The sequence below is a fragment of the Durio zibethinus genome, chromosome 28 (genome assembly GCF_047325235.1).
Source record: "Durio zibethinus cultivar Kanyao isolate XHJ-2024 chromosome 28, ASM4732523v1, whole genome shotgun sequence".
NCBI lineage: Eukaryota > Viridiplantae > Streptophyta > Magnoliopsida > Malvales > Malvaceae > Durio > Durio zibethinus.
The window spans coordinates 1317701-1335289 of record NC_143189.1 but is presented as its reverse complement, the minus strand read 5'-3'; the positions used below and the strand labels follow the sequence as shown (position 1 = coordinate 1335289).

The 17589-nt window shown below is 35.2% G+C and overlaps 2 protein-coding genes across 4 annotated transcripts; one reads left to right on the top strand and one right to left on the bottom strand.

Annotated features, from left to right (window-relative positions):
* The first annotated feature begins 7137 nt into the window (after positions 1-7137).
* Positions 7138-9536, top strand: LOC111281074 (autophagy-related protein 8C-like). 3 transcript variants are annotated; one of them, XM_022868661.2, is made up of 6 exons: positions 7138-7271; positions 7567-7629; positions 8503-8558; positions 8655-8707; positions 9072-9190; positions 9276-9536. In XM_022868661.2, exons 2-6 carry the CDS (start codon positions 7593-7595, stop codon positions 9380-9382), a joined length of 372 nt encoding a protein of 123 aa, XP_022724396.1. In that variant the 5' UTR covers positions 7138-7271; positions 7567-7592; the 3' UTR covers positions 9383-9536. The 3 variants fall into 3 exon arrangements, with proteins under 3 accessions (XP_022724396.1, XP_022724395.1, XP_022724397.1); XM_022868660.2 differs by having other exon boundaries at positions 7226-7444; XM_022868662.2 differs by lacking the exon at positions 7138-7271 and adding an exon at positions 7318-7439.
* A 2931-nt stretch (positions 9537-12467) lies between these two features.
* On the bottom strand, positions 12468-15643 carry GLX1 (glyoxalase/bleomycin resistance protein/dioxygenase superfamily protein). Its single transcript, XM_022868818.2, has 9 exons — positions 15604-15643; positions 15168-15312; positions 14941-15065; positions 14530-14594; positions 14241-14453; positions 13926-13973; positions 13695-13802; positions 13440-13592; positions 12468-12751 (listed from the first exon to the last, which is right to left on the bottom strand). The coding sequence occupies exons 2-9, from the start codon at positions 15281-15283 to the stop codon at positions 12710-12712; spliced, it is 870 nt and encodes a 289-aa protein (XP_022724553.2). The 5' UTR covers positions 15284-15312; positions 15604-15643; the 3' UTR covers positions 12468-12709.
* Between the last annotated feature and the right edge of the window lie 1946 nt (positions 15644-17589).

Sequence of the window (17589 nt, the reverse complement as noted above, 5' to 3'; positions counted from 1 at the left end):
TATTGCATTCATAGGTGTAAAGAATGTGTAACAGTAGAGCATATATACTATAGCAATCGGCTGCTGGGGTACCATACCCAACCCCAACAGCAGTAAGAAAGAATGAAGACAGAACTGCCTCAACCTCAATCTTTGAATGGTGGAGGGCTGTATTACAAGTTTTTCTGCCATGGTGAGGAGATCCGTAGTTATAGTAGTAATCTTTGTGGGCAGCATTTTGTTTCTTCCTACTCAATAAAATTAATTTATTACACATTTGTCTCTTCAAGACTGATCTCTCTCTTTCTTTCATATATATATGAACAACGTTGATTCAGATACATTATTTATTCTTGATTCATGTAGATCCAGGATCCATGAGAAGGGCAAAGTGACATCACAGCCTGTGTATCATGATTTGTTTGACAGACAAGCGCCACAATGCAGCCATCCCTATACTGAATCAAAAGATTATTACATTACCTAATAAAGATGAATCTCAAAGGATAAAATCGTGACCCCTTCTAGCTAATGGTTTTTTTTTTTTTCCTTACCCAATAGAAACAAATGTCACTAAAATAGTCAATATGTTCCAGCTTGTAGTGCTGCATGCACTAAATCACCGATTTGATATTGATACCTAATAAAGCTAAACCCTCCATTCACAGCGCTAGAAGCGTCTTTTGGACCATTTAATAATGAAGTTGAATTTTGGACGATGTAATTTAACAAACAGAAGTCAGTTTTTATTATATCCTTCACCTTTCATGCGGATTATCGGTAACCACAATGACGAATAGTACATGTTTTCTGGCTTTCCAAGTCCCATGGAATATGTTCTTGTGGCCATGTCTGTGCTCCTGTTGCTCTTATTTTATGCTTAAAATAAGAAACTGTTTTCACTCACTTTGCGTGTTCTTACTACAAAATTTACATCAATTAACAAACATGAGAATCCGATAATATTAAAATGGCCATGGCAGCAGGGAACTTTTCTTTTCTATTACAAGTTCTTCTCTCAGAATGTATAGTCATTGGCTTGTGTTTCCTTTACAACTGATCACAATCTTTTAGGACCAAAAATCATGCCTCTCATTAAGTAAAACCTGTTGGAAAAGTATTGTTACACTTGCAACACAAGACTTATGAATGTAAGTGACTCATGGCCTAGCTAGGATGCTGGAAGCTGCATATATAAAAGAAAAACTCTACAAAATTCATGTTTCACATTTTTGTATTTAATGTTTTTTCCTTTTTATGTGAAGGCTTCATAGCAGGATGATTTATACGAGAAATTAAGTTAGTGTCACTATGTCAAGATGAAGACAACACAAAAGGCTTCTGTCTCTTGTGTAATATATCTTCACGGTGTCTGGAGTAGTGAATTGTCGAAACGTTACAGACTACACGTTACAAACTTTTGCATAAGTTTTTGTTTCCTAGAGATGCGATTTTTATTGTATTTGTAGTATACTAGTATTATCTATATGCGTTTTACTTGAACAGATGAATTTGCTTGAAAGTTAGCCTAAACGTAAATTATGTACCCTTTTGATCCTAATTTTGAATAATATTATCTTTACCAAAAACCTACATCCTCAGTCTCAGAATGTCCTCAGCCTTACATGACTGCAGCAGTAAATCTGGTCACACTATAATTCCAAACCATTTTACATTTCATATACTTGTATAATTAGTTCAACTCTACATGTAATTACTTCTTAGGACTGCAATAGGAATGTTATATACAATGACATAAATTAGCACATAAGTTAAGCAATAGTCTTTTAATTGTGTGATTCAAATGAAGAAAATGTCTTTGAAGTAAATAAACGATGATGGATGACTGTTGAAAGGTTCACCCCATGGCATGAAAAAAAAAAGTGCTGGCATTCATTCTAGATATATATCCAATTGTTTTGTATCTTTTCAGAAAGATATACATGGAATGTGTTGTAAAGAAGCCTTAAGGGAGATAGAATCTTGTCAACTACCCATATCAATTTGTCAAAAAAGTTGTGGACCTTTACCTAGAAGTAACTGATACAAATAAATATTCTATTTCATTAATTAAACCTATCTTACCTACCACACAAAACTTTCTCTGAATTCAACAAATGCTTCCATTGCCTTTTGGACAACAAGAAAATTGGATATTAAACACATACAACAAAAAAACAAAGAACAAAAAAATCATCCCAATAATTTTGACATGGTTTTTGTCTGTTTACAACCAGGTTTGGTGGAATTTCCCTGCATGAAAAGTTTGCCTTGAGGTTGATGGCAACTCAAATGTCCAGAAAGCTTATGCTTAACTGGGTCTTTGAAGCCACCATGCATGCGACTCAAAAATGGTTAATAAGACCTTCAAAATCCTGCATTCAATACATGATATTGATAACACAACTTATCTCTAATCTTATATGACATGAAGTCCCTCCACATTCAAAATCTAATCTAATCAAAAGAGAGAAAGCAGTATAACTATCATTTGTTTATATTGCAAAAAAGGGCAAATAATTAATTTCAGGCTAACATTTATCAGCACTTACCATAACCAAGAGCTTGCTTTCTGAAATATATATATTCATACATGTAGCTGGTTAAAGAGGAAGGGGGCATAAACCCTGGAACTTTTGATGCTTTGATTGAAAGCAAAGTTATAATCACTGAGTGAACGTGATATTGGCACGGCTCAATCAAATAACAGAACTCTACCCTTGGAGTGATGCTCTCTGATTGAACCGCACCAATATCTCGATTACACTCTTATTTCACTATGCTTTCCATATGCTATCACCATCTTCCTGGAGATGATGCTATATAGTGGAGAAGTAGCACAAAATAATACTAGTAAGATTTTAATCATATTGGTAAAATATATACATCTGAAGAGAATATAGCACCAAAAAAATATAAATTACCTTCTATTTCATCTGATAGAAAATGATGAAGGAATAAGAGGCATATGTAGGAAAGCTTTCAACAGGCTCAAAATCAGTAAAAAGACATAAAAACAGCGTCCAGGGTATAGGAGAGAAGAAACATGAATAGAGGCTGAGGAGATGGGATATATTTGTCCCTGCAGAGTGAAGATGCTGGTCAGCGAGATTCTCATATCTTTAATGAATAAGAGAAGGGGGGAGGGGATTAGAGAGTGAGAGAGATGGATGTGGCCTCGATAATGGTAGCATTGAATTTGCCACCAACTCAACAACAAAAAGGGCGTTGGTATATTAAATTTAAAGCTTAGAGACAATGGGATACCTCACTGAAACAAACCCTTGAGCTTTCAATTTGTATTTATGAGGTAGAAAGGGCATGTTGGTGTGGTGCCACCAGCATTTGAATTTCAAAAAAGCTTTTGGAATAAAGTCGTCGGTTGGTGAACTTAATTTTTAGGTTTTTTGCGTCTAGCTGAAATTCTACGAAACAATATCTCTGGGAGCCAGATTTTGCATTTAAGAACCACTTGCACGAAATTTTTTCTGCATCAAACTAATTTGTATATAGACATATAGGCTACAGCTCATGAGAATGATGTGGAAGGACAATATTTAATTATGGGGCAAACAAGATCTATAGGATCTTAAATTTTGGTATTTTAGTTGGGGTTTTACTCCATAATTTAATTATTTTAAGAAGATTTAGACCTCTCAATTAATTCACAAAATAGAGTTTGGATTTAGGAATCTATGGTCTAATGCTTGATCTTGATTGAGCATATACATTCAATGAAGCAACAAAATTGAAACTCGACCCCAAGAAACAGTGACCAAGTTTTGATTAGATGGTACATTAATGAAGCTCTCCTTATAATTTGAAGTTGATTTTGGGTTTTATATAATTCCCAAAAGTCTAATAGCAAAGGCTTTCAAAGTTAATTTTACGGCCTCTAAGTTAGGGTTTTAACATCCAGCCATCAATATATTCAATTTAGCCTATAAATTTAAGCTGTCCTTAACGTCACTTAGGCTTCGAGTCAGAGTCAAGTAGCGACCAATTACCAAGAAAGAATGGTCTAGAAATTAGTAAGATCCGTTGCCTTGTGACAAACAGGAAAATTACTTACCCAGCAGGTTTTGTGGAGCATATTTCATGTAGGACAAAAAAATCCCATAGCTGGGACGATGATCAGGATCTAGTTGTGTCGAGTTGTTTTCCCTTACAATAAAGGAATCCAGAGTGGGGGATTCATGATATATCAAAACAGCACTGGCTCCTCCATTATCATCGTGCATATTTAGGTACAGTATAATAATTCTATGCCCTCATGAATCCCTATCTCACCCGCAAGGGCCATTATTTTGTGATCTATTCTTTATTGTATGAACTGCAGAATCGAGTAACCAGAATGACACTTGAAAAGCTTTGAATTAGATAAATTCATATAAATCGACCCATTCATGCATAAAAAATCCACTATATTCTCAGTTATACAACTCTGATAATAAACATGGAAATTAAGTGGCATTTCTTTTGTTATAGTTAAGGCACGCACATAAAGGAAATATTTAATTATTGCTATGTTCTTGTGAAGTTTATCAGAATTGAAATTTATAAGATGATATACACAGGTAGAAAATTTCTGTAGGCTATATATGTATAAACAAAAAGAAGGAAAGAGGAATCATGGGTAATTAAGGCAGAAATAACTGAAGATTGACCCATGGGGCCCTATAATTTAATTATTGGTCTCCAGGAAGGAGTGGATTAGGTTTGGATGTGCAGTGCCCTCGTCTTGTTACTGACAGAACCCATGTTCTACAATGGTGAATATCCTTGAAGCATGTTCCCTAATTATAAAAACTGTGCCGGTTAAGAATGAACAAAGATGAAACAAAGCATTCGGCAGGAACCCCAATAGTCAAAATAAATATCGTATCTACTGTGCCAACTAATATGCTTAGTTTTCTGTATTTCAGTGTGACAATTGAGTTATGATCGAGTATAGCATTAATATTATATATCTACGATGTATATATGAAATGTTTGCAGATGCAGAATCACAAATCAGAAAATATAGAATTTTCCAATTATCTATGATGCATTGGGTTGGCTACCACCACTTGCTGGATCCCATATAAAACAATACTTTTGCTAATAAATGGTGTCTTATTTGATGGTATGCTTACCTACCAGACCATTAAAGATTAGAATAATGCGAATAAAATTAGTGGGATTATTATTAGCCGATTAGTTTTCAGGATCAGGATTAGCAGTACCGTTGTACTTCTCTTTGTCCTCAAGTTGATTAAGCTGATAAATTAACTGATAATTTCTTTTTTTAAAACGATTGACAATTAGGAAAGGTAAAAACAAGCAAAAATGAAGTAAGAAATTTTCTAAGCTATAGAAACGAAAGGCAGCTGCAAGTACAAGATAATAAGCCAAACAAGCTTGTTAGGGATCCCCAAGTCCTACCAAAAGGAAACCTGTATCTACCACGCACCACCCCATGATCTGTCCCTCTCCCCATGTGAATTGATGTCTGCATTTCTACACATCTCTTACAGCAAAAAAACAGCCCCACTTTAATGACTGTTTTCACGTGAAAACACTTGAAATGTGCTACCCTGCAGCATAATCCTATCTATCTCCTTCCTTGACCCCCTACCAGAAAAACCCTACGTCCTATTCACTTACTACTATTCTTTTTTCCGTTTTTAATATGTCCATTGGCTTTCATAGCAGGCGCATCCACTTAAGGCAAAGGTAGGCCTATAACCTTAATTGTTATCTTCGATATGCATTTAAAAACTCAAGTTTTAAGGGGTACCGTACCACCAAATTGCAGTGACATTATATACCACTATAAATTAAGAACTAGCTCTCATATTGTATACAAAGAATTGCAGAGAAGAAACGAGTGAAGTCATCATTTTGGCAATGATCCATGTGAACTAAAGAGTAGTACTTTCACATTACTGATACTTGAAGATCACGGCACAATTTATGAAGGTAGTTAATACACAAGCAGGTAAGCCAGAGAGAGAGCTTGAAAAAATACCATAGAGAAAAGTCAATACTTGTCGTACTTCTGCCAACATAGTAGCATAACAACGCACCTCCTTAATATGTAAAACCTCGATCTTTGTTCCTTGGCCATGGTTAAGCACCTTTTCTTCAAACTTGACGTTTCCTCACAACGCCCTTCTTTATCATCTCCTGTTGATGATGGCGCAGAGTGGCACTGACCCATGCTTGCAATTCGTCACCGTAATTAAAGACTTACACGCGCAGATGCCAGAGGGTCTAAAAGAGTGAGATTACTTGCAGTAGACCGACCAGAAGCTCTTAAATGGAGTCACCTAATGGACCAGTAGCTCTGTTCTGTGGTCCTTGACTTCTTGGTAACTGCAGGCTGTCTCCTCTCCTATACTTAATGCATGCTCCCCTAGATCTACTATCTTTCCGTTCTCAAAGGAAACTGGAACACTCTTTGCATTAATTTGCATATAAAAGAGAGAGATGCAAGATTTCACTACTAGGCAAAGCTATTTGTCTTCTTTGAGGTTTGCCACTTTATAATTATGTGTATTATTTGATGAAGGTAGATAATACAGTAGTCTATGGCATCAAAACCTCTAATAAATCTCTTATAAAATCAAGTTGAAGCCAAACCAAGGTTATGTCGTCTATAGTACTCTATACACTATTCAAAGTTGTGAATTCTTGATTTTCAGATACAATATTTGTCACCCCATGGCTTGTCTTGGTGCATTTGTGTGGTTGATGATAGATAATCAGAGAAAACCTTCTAAATTACTAGTTCATTGATAATTAAATTAGAAGAGAAAAAACAGTGAAAATTTTCCTTCTTTTTGACCCTTGTTTTTTTCTTTTTCAACATTTCAATGGAACCATATTTCATAAGCATTTTGAATTAGGGTTTCCAACCAAACCCCCAAGTTGTTTGACAATCATTAATTTTTTTTAATAAAAAATAATTTTTAAAAACCATTTTCATCAATTATTTTTACTACCCTTGTTTTACAAAATAGAAAATACATAACAAATTCACATTTGTTGATCAAAATCTTGATAGCTAATAAGCCCATAAATACGCTAATTATTGTTCATGCCAGCCCTATTTTCAACCAGAAACCTTAAACGACTTCGTTTCATATGCCTACCCGGGCAGCCCGGATCAGATTCTTTGTTACCGGGGCAATCCAATCGGGAAAAAGTACTAAAAATAAAATAATAATAATAACAAAAAAGAATCATTTAGAAAGTCCCCTGAGCTTTTGGTTTCGTTTTGGCCTCGAATTGAAGTAAACCCTTGAAAGGTTTCCTTGTTTCCTAAAAAATCTCCCATTTCTTATATAAAATTCTAAATCTTCTTATAAATTTCTTTGCCTGAAGCCGACCCTTTTTCTCTCCATCGATTACTCAATCAATTGGGTTCTTTTTAAATTGAAACCCTAATTTCTTAAAGCCCCTCCTTGTTATTTCGTGTTGGGTATTTTTTAATGTCATTTTTCGACAAATTTTTCACTTTGATATATGTTTTCGCCTTTTCCTTGTTTTCTAATTTAGAAAAGATTGAATTTTTGGTGATGTTTCGATGTTTGAATTTCGCAGTGGATAATCAGGGGTTGAATCTTGCAATGGCCAAAAGTTCCTTCAAGCTTGAACATCCTTTGGGTTAGTTTCATTGATCCCTTTTTTTCTGTTCTTTTGTCTCCTTTTTGCCTTTAAGAAATTTGTTGAAAATTTCGCTTGATTGAATTATTGTTGAATTAAAATTTTATTTGGGTATTCTTTGTTATAATTTTTTTGGTTTAAATATATAATATTTTTCTTTATTATTGAGGCTTATTCAGTATGGAATTTTGTATGGAAATATTAGAAATTAGGTATCGTTTATGAAACCTTGGATCAATTGGGGGGAGTTCTTAGTCGAATTCATGAGATGTTCCATCGTTTCTACATATTGATATTCCTATAAGTTGGCTTGTTTAGGTGATCAGTTTTCTTGGAGAAAATAAAAATGCTCTTGGTTAAAGATGTTGCAATATTTGAAAGGAGCAAAACATGAAGCATGAAACGTGGAAGTTGTCTGTTTGCTGTGGTTGCCTATGTTTGTATTCCATGTTCTGCTGCATCTTGTTTGTTTTGCTTTTCTAGGTTATTTCTGTCATTGCCAGTGATGAAATTTCATTGGACATATTGGTATTTATTTCTTATTTTCATTTTACACTTGGTTTTTTTCTTTTCTTGTTGCATCCTTTTGTAGTATATATTCTCAACATTGCTTAGCAGAGGATATCATTTTCTTTTTATTCTTTATTCTTTTGTTTTTTCTATTTTTCTTTATTCTTTTGTTTTTTTCTGTTCTTCATGATATATAGGAACGAGTGGGTGTAATTTGTCTCACCTCTTTTTGAATATAGTTGCAGACTTGCAACATCCTCATTATCTTTGCTGTTGTCTCTGCTGCCCTTGTTCTCTGATCTGATTAAGCTAAAAAAATTTTCTTTATACTTGTTCTCCATTTTTAAAATTTCTAATTCGCAGAAAGGAGGCAGGCTGAAGCTGCTCGCATCAGGGAGAAGTATCCAGAGAGAATTCCTGTAAGAATATTTAAGTTACTATCTTCCCCTTTTGCTTAATATTTTATCCTGCTTTGTTCTTTTATTAATCTTCTATGGTAATGGGCAACCATGCAGGTTATTGTGGAGAGGGCTGAAAGGAGTGACATTCCTGATATTGATAAGAAGAAGTTAGTAGCATTTGCGTTTATTTAAGTTAAATTTTCTTCTGTAGTAGTACAACACAATCACAGTTTTTCTTTTTAAGTTTTTGCTTTCCAAAACCTATTAGTCTAATCTTTGGTATCCTTCTAAAGAATTCGGCTAAGATGTGTAGTAACAACATTGATTGTAATGAACATGGAAACAGCAATGCTTCACTATTCTTTTTATTTAATGTGTTATTAGCCAAACTTGCTTGCTAGTGAATGATGTCTTATGTCATTTTTTTTGCTTGGGTTGTCAATTTTAATGGACTTTTGAGAATTTACCAAGATATCCTACAATTGGACTAGTCACTTTTTTCATAATATTCTTCTTTGATTATTGCTTCAGGTATCTTGTTCCTGCTGATTTGACTGTGGGGCAATTTGTTTATGTTGTCCGTAAAAGGATTAAGCTTAGTGCTGAGAAAGCTATATTTGTCTTTGTGAAGAACACTCTCCCTCCTACTGGTGAGTGATAATATGTTAGCTTCATGCATGTAATCTATTACAATTTGTTGTTCTGTTTGTGAGGCTTATTTCTTTTTTATTGCAGCTGCCTTGATGTCTGCAATCTACGAGGAAAATAAGGATGAAGATGGTTTTGTTTATATGACTTACAGTGGAGAGAATACATTTGGTTCCCATCTACTTTTAGCGTAATGCTATCAATCTATGTAAATATCTAAAAGAAAAGGTGTAAATTCTCAGTGGTGCCACATAAGTCAATGCTCTTTGCTGAACAATGGCAGTTTTTAGCTGTCGGGACTTGGAGTTTTATTTTCTATAAATTGAATGCCCACTATATTTAACTGTATTCTTATGGTTTTAATTATAATATTTTTATCAATGCAAGATGTTGAATCAAGATGCAACATTGTTGCTTATGGAAAAACCATGCAGTATATATGTTTTTTAGAGTTATTCTTAAGGGGTAAGGGGAGCATCATCTAAAGGCTTGGCCTTGGCTCTTTCTTGGGAAGTACTTAATATTCTAAATAGTGAATGTAGATAGTGGTGCTTTGTGCGATGAGGCCAAAATTATTTCTTAAACAGTGTTAAACACTCAAATTGGATGGATGATTTGCAGCTGTTTAGGAGGTAAATTATATTCTTGAATGCTTGCAAAAGGTTGTGAAGTGAGAAGACAAATCAGTAGTTGTTTGATATGACCTTCCTATGTCGCACGATTGTTATCCAGCCATTTTCAAGAGTAGGGGCAGCGGCTCCATGAATCTACCCTGAAAGGGGCTCAAGAAACTCTACAATGCTTAAACTGCCGTAAATTGGAGAATGTAGTTCCCTCGAAAATGAATCAGGAATACATCTGAGCCTTGCTAATTAGGCTGCTCGAGATCTTGGACAAAACAATCAAACAATTGCTAACAAAATTATGTTCTAGTGAATATTTTTATATTCGTTTGGAGGAGCTCTTTTTCTGGCATTTGTTCTTGACCCATGTTAATCCCTTGGATGCCCCAAGCTTGAATTTCTTCGCTCCCATCAAAGCTGCTGTTTTGGCTTTATTAAATCCACCTTTTCCTTTGGATTTCTTGTTGCCATTCTCTTTCTTGGGAGTAGGGTCTTCATTTTCCATGGCACCAATTCCTCCAGCACCCCATTGATCAGCCCAGCTTGGTGCCTCACTCGCCATAGAACCTTCTTATCTTTTCTAAGTCAGAGCAAAAACAAGTTTATGAAACCAATCCCAATGATCATAACCGTGTTTTAAATGCAACCAAGCAGAATATAGTAATGCTGTCAATGAAGAAATGAACCATTTCAGCCAAACTTTTAGTGGATTTATATGCTTCTTGAATGATGCATAGATCCTTTAATGGAATGCTATGAAATCATAATTTTGAAAGTTTCTCTTTCTTTTCGTGTATATTATGCATATATTTTCAAATTCAATACCAAATATAAGACCTTAAGGCAGTAGATATGCAGGATATTAAGTTATGCCTACAAAAACATGCATTTGCAGAAGCAGTTAGACCATGTATCCTCCCTATGAAAGCTAAGAAAAAGATCTGAAGAATAGGAGAAAGGGACTTAAAGTATCTGTTATGAATAGCAGAAATGAGAAAACAAATAAGTAAAAAAAAAAAAGATAGTACCTGGTGATGATTAATAAGGGTTGTGCCTTTCCCTGAGAAAATTTGATAGAAGCAGCAATGAACAATAATTGGATTTCTCTGCTCAAGCACCTTTGAAAACGTAAATAAAAAAGCACCACATGTAGATGGCTCGTCTTTAATCTCCTTTTGTCCTTTTATTTAAAGGACTTGCCAACTCACTTTTTCCCATCATCTGAAGCAAACTCCTTTTAGCATCTTCATATTCCTTTTTGTTCTTTATTACAAATAAGTAATGACGATTTTGAACCCAATTCCTTTTTGTCAATAAATATTTTTTGTACCTATTTTCTTGCGTTAATTTTGAACCCAATTCTATGCCATCTCTTGGCTCCAATCAAAGCAGTTGCTTTGGCTTTACTAAATCCAGCTTTTTCCTTGGCTTTATTCATCAATGTTATGCACTTGGATACCCCAAACTTGATTTTTTCGCTCTCATCAAAGCAGCTGCTTTGGCTTTTATTAAATCCTGCTTTTCCATTGGTTTTTTTGTGGATGCCACAATCATACAAAAGCAAGGCATGGCAAGCCACATATATTCAAGGTAAGAAACCAATTCTTTGTGTAAAAACCTAAGAGCTTAAAACAGTAAATGGACAGGAAACTGAGGTAAGGTAAGGCCACATAAACTAGTACAACACAACTTATAGTCCCACTATAAATGTTAACAAGAAGATATAAACAAAGGATCACACCATAGATGGGCTGTCTTTAATCCCATGTTATCCCCTTTTTAAACGGACTTGAAAGTCAATTGATTCCAAATCCCATTACCTAAAGCTAGCTATTTCATTTGCCATCTTCTCTAATGAGGCATCAATGTTCATTTTTTATGCCTAGATATGGCAGCTGAAGGGAGACCTATTGCCAATGAAGTATTTGCACGGTGCTAAAGGGGGAAAAACTGTCTCTTAACTCTTAAGCAAGTTTAGCAGATTGCTTGTCTAAAAGTTCAAGTTGTTTGACTCTTGCCTGCAGACATTGTTAGGCCAGTGCACAATGAACTTGATTGGGCTTGAACAACTCTCTCCTACAATTCAAGGCAGAATTCGATTTATAGAGAGACATGTGAACTCATCATGATATTTCCTTTGTGAGAAAGCCTATAAAAACCAAGTCCATTGCCCTAATGGTGTCTTCTTTCCTTCATTTCTTGCAGAACATATAAGAAATTTTGTTCAAACTAGATGTACATAAATATGCATGTCATTCTCATTTTTTCTCCGCCTTTATTTTGAAAGTAAATCCTTCCTTTCCAGAATTCTATACAAAATATTGTTTGTTCCTCATTCCATCCGCAAACATTTGCATATAAGAGAATTGTCATATAATATAATATCTGGTATTATTCAACATTGTAGATCGATCAGTTGCATCTCTTGTCGACAAATGAACATCAAGAAGGCCATTAACATCTTGTTGGAACAAGGGTAGTGCCAAAAGAGGAATTGGAAAATAGAAATTGAAAAATGGATATTAACTATCCAATAACGCAGCCTGGTTTTGGATTCAGGCCCATAAGTTTGAAACCAGCTCTAGTATCAGGCTTTGTGAAATTTATTTATTTTCGTTGGGCCTATCTCTGGCAATAGAGACTCGAAATCAAAAAGTAAGGTAACTGTGACAATTTTGGATCTTTTCCAAGTGATAACAACCATATTAGTCTCCATAACCATATACAACATACTAGAATCCAGAACATATGAGTAGAAAATGGTTCATGTCGCATAACAACCATATTTAAACAGGCATATTGCTCGCTTAAACTGCTAGGTACTGATTTATTCACACAGTAGCAGGATTACGTGCTTAATGCATCCAGAGCCCTTTCTTCCATTACTCTGCCTAGTGCTTACTGGAGTTCCTTCAGAAAGTCTTCATTGTTAACCAGGACCTGCAGACAAAAAGCATAACCATATCCTGAGTTTGTCAACATAAAAGGATCTCACTAACATGAATCACTCGTATGTATATATTATGGTTTAATTTAATCTGGTTTGGTTGAGCAAGGGATGTGCAATGACACCGTGCCTCTAATCGCTTCCTCCTATCCCATACCTTTTCCCCTCATCAAAGCCCTTGTTTGTTTCCATCAAAGGTTTAAAACTTAATGCACTTGTCTTGGCGTTTCTCCTATGGACCTCAAACATACACTACACATTCAAAATTACAGACCTCATAGAATGTTCAAATACTATTCTTGGTTTATGCACAGGCTCTGGGTTCTTCCCAGAGCTTTCTAATTATTCTACAGACTAAACACCTATATGATGTACTTCAAATAATCTTAAAGTTTCATTATTAAGTTTTCTACCAGGGTTAAACATCCAAGGCAAGCTAAAGGATATATGACCAACCCGCTAGTTGCCAATTGCCAATCTTACCATCTAGTTCTAGTAAGAAATTTCAACAGCACACAAAAATTAGCCTAATAGCAGTTGCCACTTTATTGTACCAACCAACAAACTATTATCAGAATGCTTATAGGTTATAAGAACGTTCCAAACTCCAACGATTATCCCTTACAAATGCTCTAGCAAATGATAGATATGGTAAAGTTGCCAGTACTACTAAGAACTTACAGTTTTCCAGCCATCAGGATCTAGGAAAGAGGTAATTTTAGTGTTGATTCCAGGAATTGGGCCTGGTTTTCGAGTAACCTTTCCCCCAAGCTCTTGTATAACATGTTCCACGACCTCACCACTTTTGTATACATCATCAGTACTAATAGCAACCTGGAATGAGGACAATAGTCATCAAAAAAGGGCAATGGAATCAGCACTAACAGATATTTTTGTTGCAAGGATAGATAAGTAGAAAGAGAGTCTGAAATTGACCTGTGCGTATGCATTTCCCTTGGTATACTCGGTCACTCCATAATTGTAAGTCAACTCAAGAACAGTAGTCTCATGTTCTTCTGCATACCCCATCATGGCTATGGAGTACTGTCAAGAGAATGCAACAAAAATGAGAGAATTTTAGTTGGCTTCTTCCACAGCTAAAGGATAACTTTCATACTCTCATGCTAAGTAAACCAAATAAAATAATCCAAGTAGGACAGAATTTACCTTGTATTCAGGATTATCAACCTTCTTTACTAGCTTCATCCCCAGGGCCTGCAAAGAAATATTCAAAGAAAAGCTAGGAAATTACCAACTCATAAAAAATTTTAAGCAACGAGTAATAAAAAAGAATCAGTTGAGAGCAATGACAGCAAGCAATTATTAGGTCCAAAGCCTGTTTATGACTATTCTCCTATAAGTCAATCTTTCATTTAAGAGATTTATGCACTCAAAGCACAATGGATTAGCTTTGAAATTGAAAAATAAGATTAATTAGAGAAACAAAATTTTTAAGCAAAAGATAAGTTTATATTGCACTACCTTTTCATAGAATTTGACAGAGCGATCTAGATCCCCAACACGAAGCATTACTTGACAGAGCGGCTCAGGAGTAGAAGCTCTTTGGATTAGCTCAAAAATGTAACCATCAGGATCCTTCACAAAAGCAATAACAGTGGATCCACCTTTGACTGGACCAGGCTCTCTAGTAATATTGCCGCCCTTCGCACGGATGTCCTCAACCATTTTGTAGACCTAAAGTACAGAGTGCAATACATATCAGCATTCCCAATGAATCTTTTGCTTGAGTATTCCAAAAGTAGGAATTTACATCAGGAGTTGCAATTGCAAAATGCCCAAAACCAGTTCCAATATCATATGAAGTTACTCCATAATCTGTAAAACAAAAATAACAGTTCTTAGAGATCATAGACGATCAAGAGAACTAAAAATGAATTAATAATCATACAGAAAGAATAAATTCAGAAGCTATCAGTCATTATCAGTAAACTCCTTCCCTACCCCCAAAAGTACCCACTTTAGATAAGTATACTAGTATTATGATTAGTGAAGGATACCGCAATAGATGTAGCAGATCTACAGCATGCTGAACAAAAGGAATCAGAGGGTTAACTGTTTGATCAGGAAACAAAAACTTGCAAGCGCCAAGCATCACAGATATAACAAAAGCCATTTACAGAGAATATTTCCATATAAAAGAATAATGATTTTACAAACGTACTGTACGTTAATTCCACAACGAAATGAGACTCTTCTGGGCCAAACCCAAGAAAAGCATTGGAGTATTTCTCTTCAGGAATGTCTCTTTTCCTCAACAGCTTCATTCCAAAACACTCAGTGTAAAGCCTGAATGCAAATTTTTACCAGAAAATAAGGACATCCAAGCATCAAAACAAAAGGTTTAGCAAAAATTTTAAGAGCACCCTACTTCTAGGAAAGCATACTTACTTGATGGTACGATCAAGATCACCAACACGGTACACGGCATGAAGGAACCGACGCCTATCTTTCTTTGGCCATTCCAACAACTCAGTACTGGGAACAGCAGCTGAACCTTCAGCCATCTTTCGACAAATCCGAATGCTCAGTAACCCTTCATGAAGTCAACCAAGTAAATAAAAAATACATCTTTTAAACAAAAGGTTCTTTTAAATCAAAAGGTTCACCTAATCCATCTTTTTTTCTTTTTTTCTTTTTGAAATCCACCAATAAAGTCGCCTTTTTCACTTCTTTTTTTTTAATCTTTATGCGAAGATCAAAATGAAGATTGGAAATTTATTATAAAGATGGATCACAACAATGAACTCAAATCAGATTATGCGAAATAAAAGCAAAGACAGCAAAGATAACCCTAATTTGGGTGGAAGAGCTTGCCGGCACTTACTCGAGAGAGACAGTGAGTGACTTGCTGAAATGAATCGCCTAAAGGGAATCCTGTTAGCAATGGAACAAATTTATTTTCTCTTTCTTTATCATTCCTCGCTAACGTTACTGTTTGTTACAAAGTGATGCAACAACCAACAAACACGTCTCCTAATAGTTGCAACCAACCAACCAGATGTGTCCTTCTTAACTTGTAAGGAACACATGCTGTTGTCTTAGAACAAATGATTAAGAAACAGTGAAACACATGTATTTATCAGGATGATTGACGGTTTTTTTTTTTTTTTAGTCGAGAAGTCAAACCCTCTAACGGATGCTACCACATATATTTAAAAGGCTTTAAGATGTCATTAGTAGCAGATTGGAGCTTTGTTTTGATATCTAAAAGGATTTTTGCGGTCCAGACATGGAAACGCCAAAGACGAAGGGTCAATTGCAGATGAAAAGTAGTGGCCACCATCGGCCATGGAGAGGGAGATATCAAATTTACGACTTTACTTTTGTAGACTTTGAACAAATGGGCTTTCATGGCCTGCTTTTAATATGATGTCCAGATCAACAAAACCAAGAATGGGTTTTGTTCCAGTTTCCCAGTTGCAGCTTCAAATCTGTAAGGAAACTACGTTGTCTAAAGAAATATATATTGCATTTTCATTTGTTTTTTTTCTCTTTGATGTGTGTGTAATGAGATATTTCATTTTTGCAATTTAAAATAAGCATAGAATAAGAACGGCTGCTTCCTAGTATATGTATTTTTTTGCTCTATTTTATCCAAATGAACTTATGACTTTAACTTCAAATTTCGATTGACTTGTTTTACATCAAATTCCATAATCTCAAGTAGAGTGCGGGAATAAGAATTAAATTAATTTCTTAAGGCAAAGGTGATTATCTTTTAAAACACCACATGCATGTTAATCAAAACTATTTAAGGCTGATAATGAAGATAGTTTTTATTAATTCTTCACCTAGAAAGAAGCAATTCCCAGCATCTGAATGGGCTCATGCTACTTATTCCTTTCCCCCACTTAAAAAGATGGACAACGATGCAAGCAGCTAAATATGTTAATTTAATGACTGGAAGTTTAGACCAAAACCTTATCAGTAACTTAATATCAAGAATGAGAGAAACTGATGCTGCTCTCCTTTGTGTTGCTAGTCCATGTGGGGGGAAAAAAAAACCCAGCTTTGTTAAGCCCAATCTCCAAAACCTTCAAACAAAGGAGTTGGCAAGTATATTCATTTCATCATTGTTGTGAGTGATATTGATATGCAAGTGGAATGGACGCCCCTAGGATTCCAATTTCCAATTTCTAAATCCCGTATGGTTAAAAAGCATTCCTGCTTTTTCCTAATGATTCCAACGTTTTTACTTATTACCGTGTCAACCTAAAAAATTCCATTAATTAGTTAAACCGAATTTGCTAATGCTTTTAGGCTCATCATTTTTATTCCATAGAAAAGTCCGGCAAGTGGAGCAACCAAGAACGGTAGGTCAACAGCATTTTACATTCCATTATCAGCAGACACCTACCTTCTTTCAATCTTCTGTAAGGAATGGATTGCTGCAAATGGACAATCTAAACCAACATTAAGCATCTTAATTACGTAAAATCAGGACATCTGACAGGTTTTACTAATGTAGTTTAATAACTAAACCATCAAAGCCAAACAAGTAAAAATAAAAAGGAACATCATTTTGGACAATGCTGACCCACATGTGATGTGATGCAGGTGCTTTGTCTATGCTCGTGACTCACTGCTTATTATGGTACCGGAGATTCTGTGTTTTTTTGTTTGATATTTGGTATTGTCCTCCATGTCAACCACATACTTGCCTTGTTCTTGCCTCATAATTTCATAATTTTCTTTCCACCTGGTTATGCAATAGCAGTTTAGACTTTTCAAGGAGTTCCGGTTATGCTTTCAAACCAATTAAAATTATTGATCCTTAGACATCAGGAATTTGCATTATAAAATCTAAAGG

Coding starts and splice junctions, on each gene's coding strand:
- LOC111281074 (XM_022868661.2), top strand. CDS start 7,593: ATGGCCAAAAGTTCCTTCAAGCTTGAACATCCTTTGG. Junction 8,559..8,654: donor AGTATCCAGAGAGAATTCCT/GTAAGAATATTT, acceptor GCAACCATGCAG/GTTATTGTGGAGAGGGCTGA. Junction 8,708..9,071: donor CCTGATATTGATAAGAAGAA/GTTAGTAGCATT, acceptor TTATTGCTTCAG/GTATCTTGTTCCTGCTGATT.
- GLX1 (XM_022868818.2), bottom strand. CDS start 15,283: ATGGCTGAAGGTTCAGCTGCTGTTCCCAGTACTGAGTTGTTGGAATGG. Junction 15,066..15,167: donor GATCTTGATCGTACCATCAA/GTAAGTATGCTT, acceptor ATTTGCATTCAG/GCTTTACACTGAGTGTTTTG. Junction 13,974..14,240: donor CTGTCAAATTCTATGAAAAG/GTAGTGCAATAT, acceptor ATTTCTTTGCAG/GCCCTGGGGATGAAGCTAGT.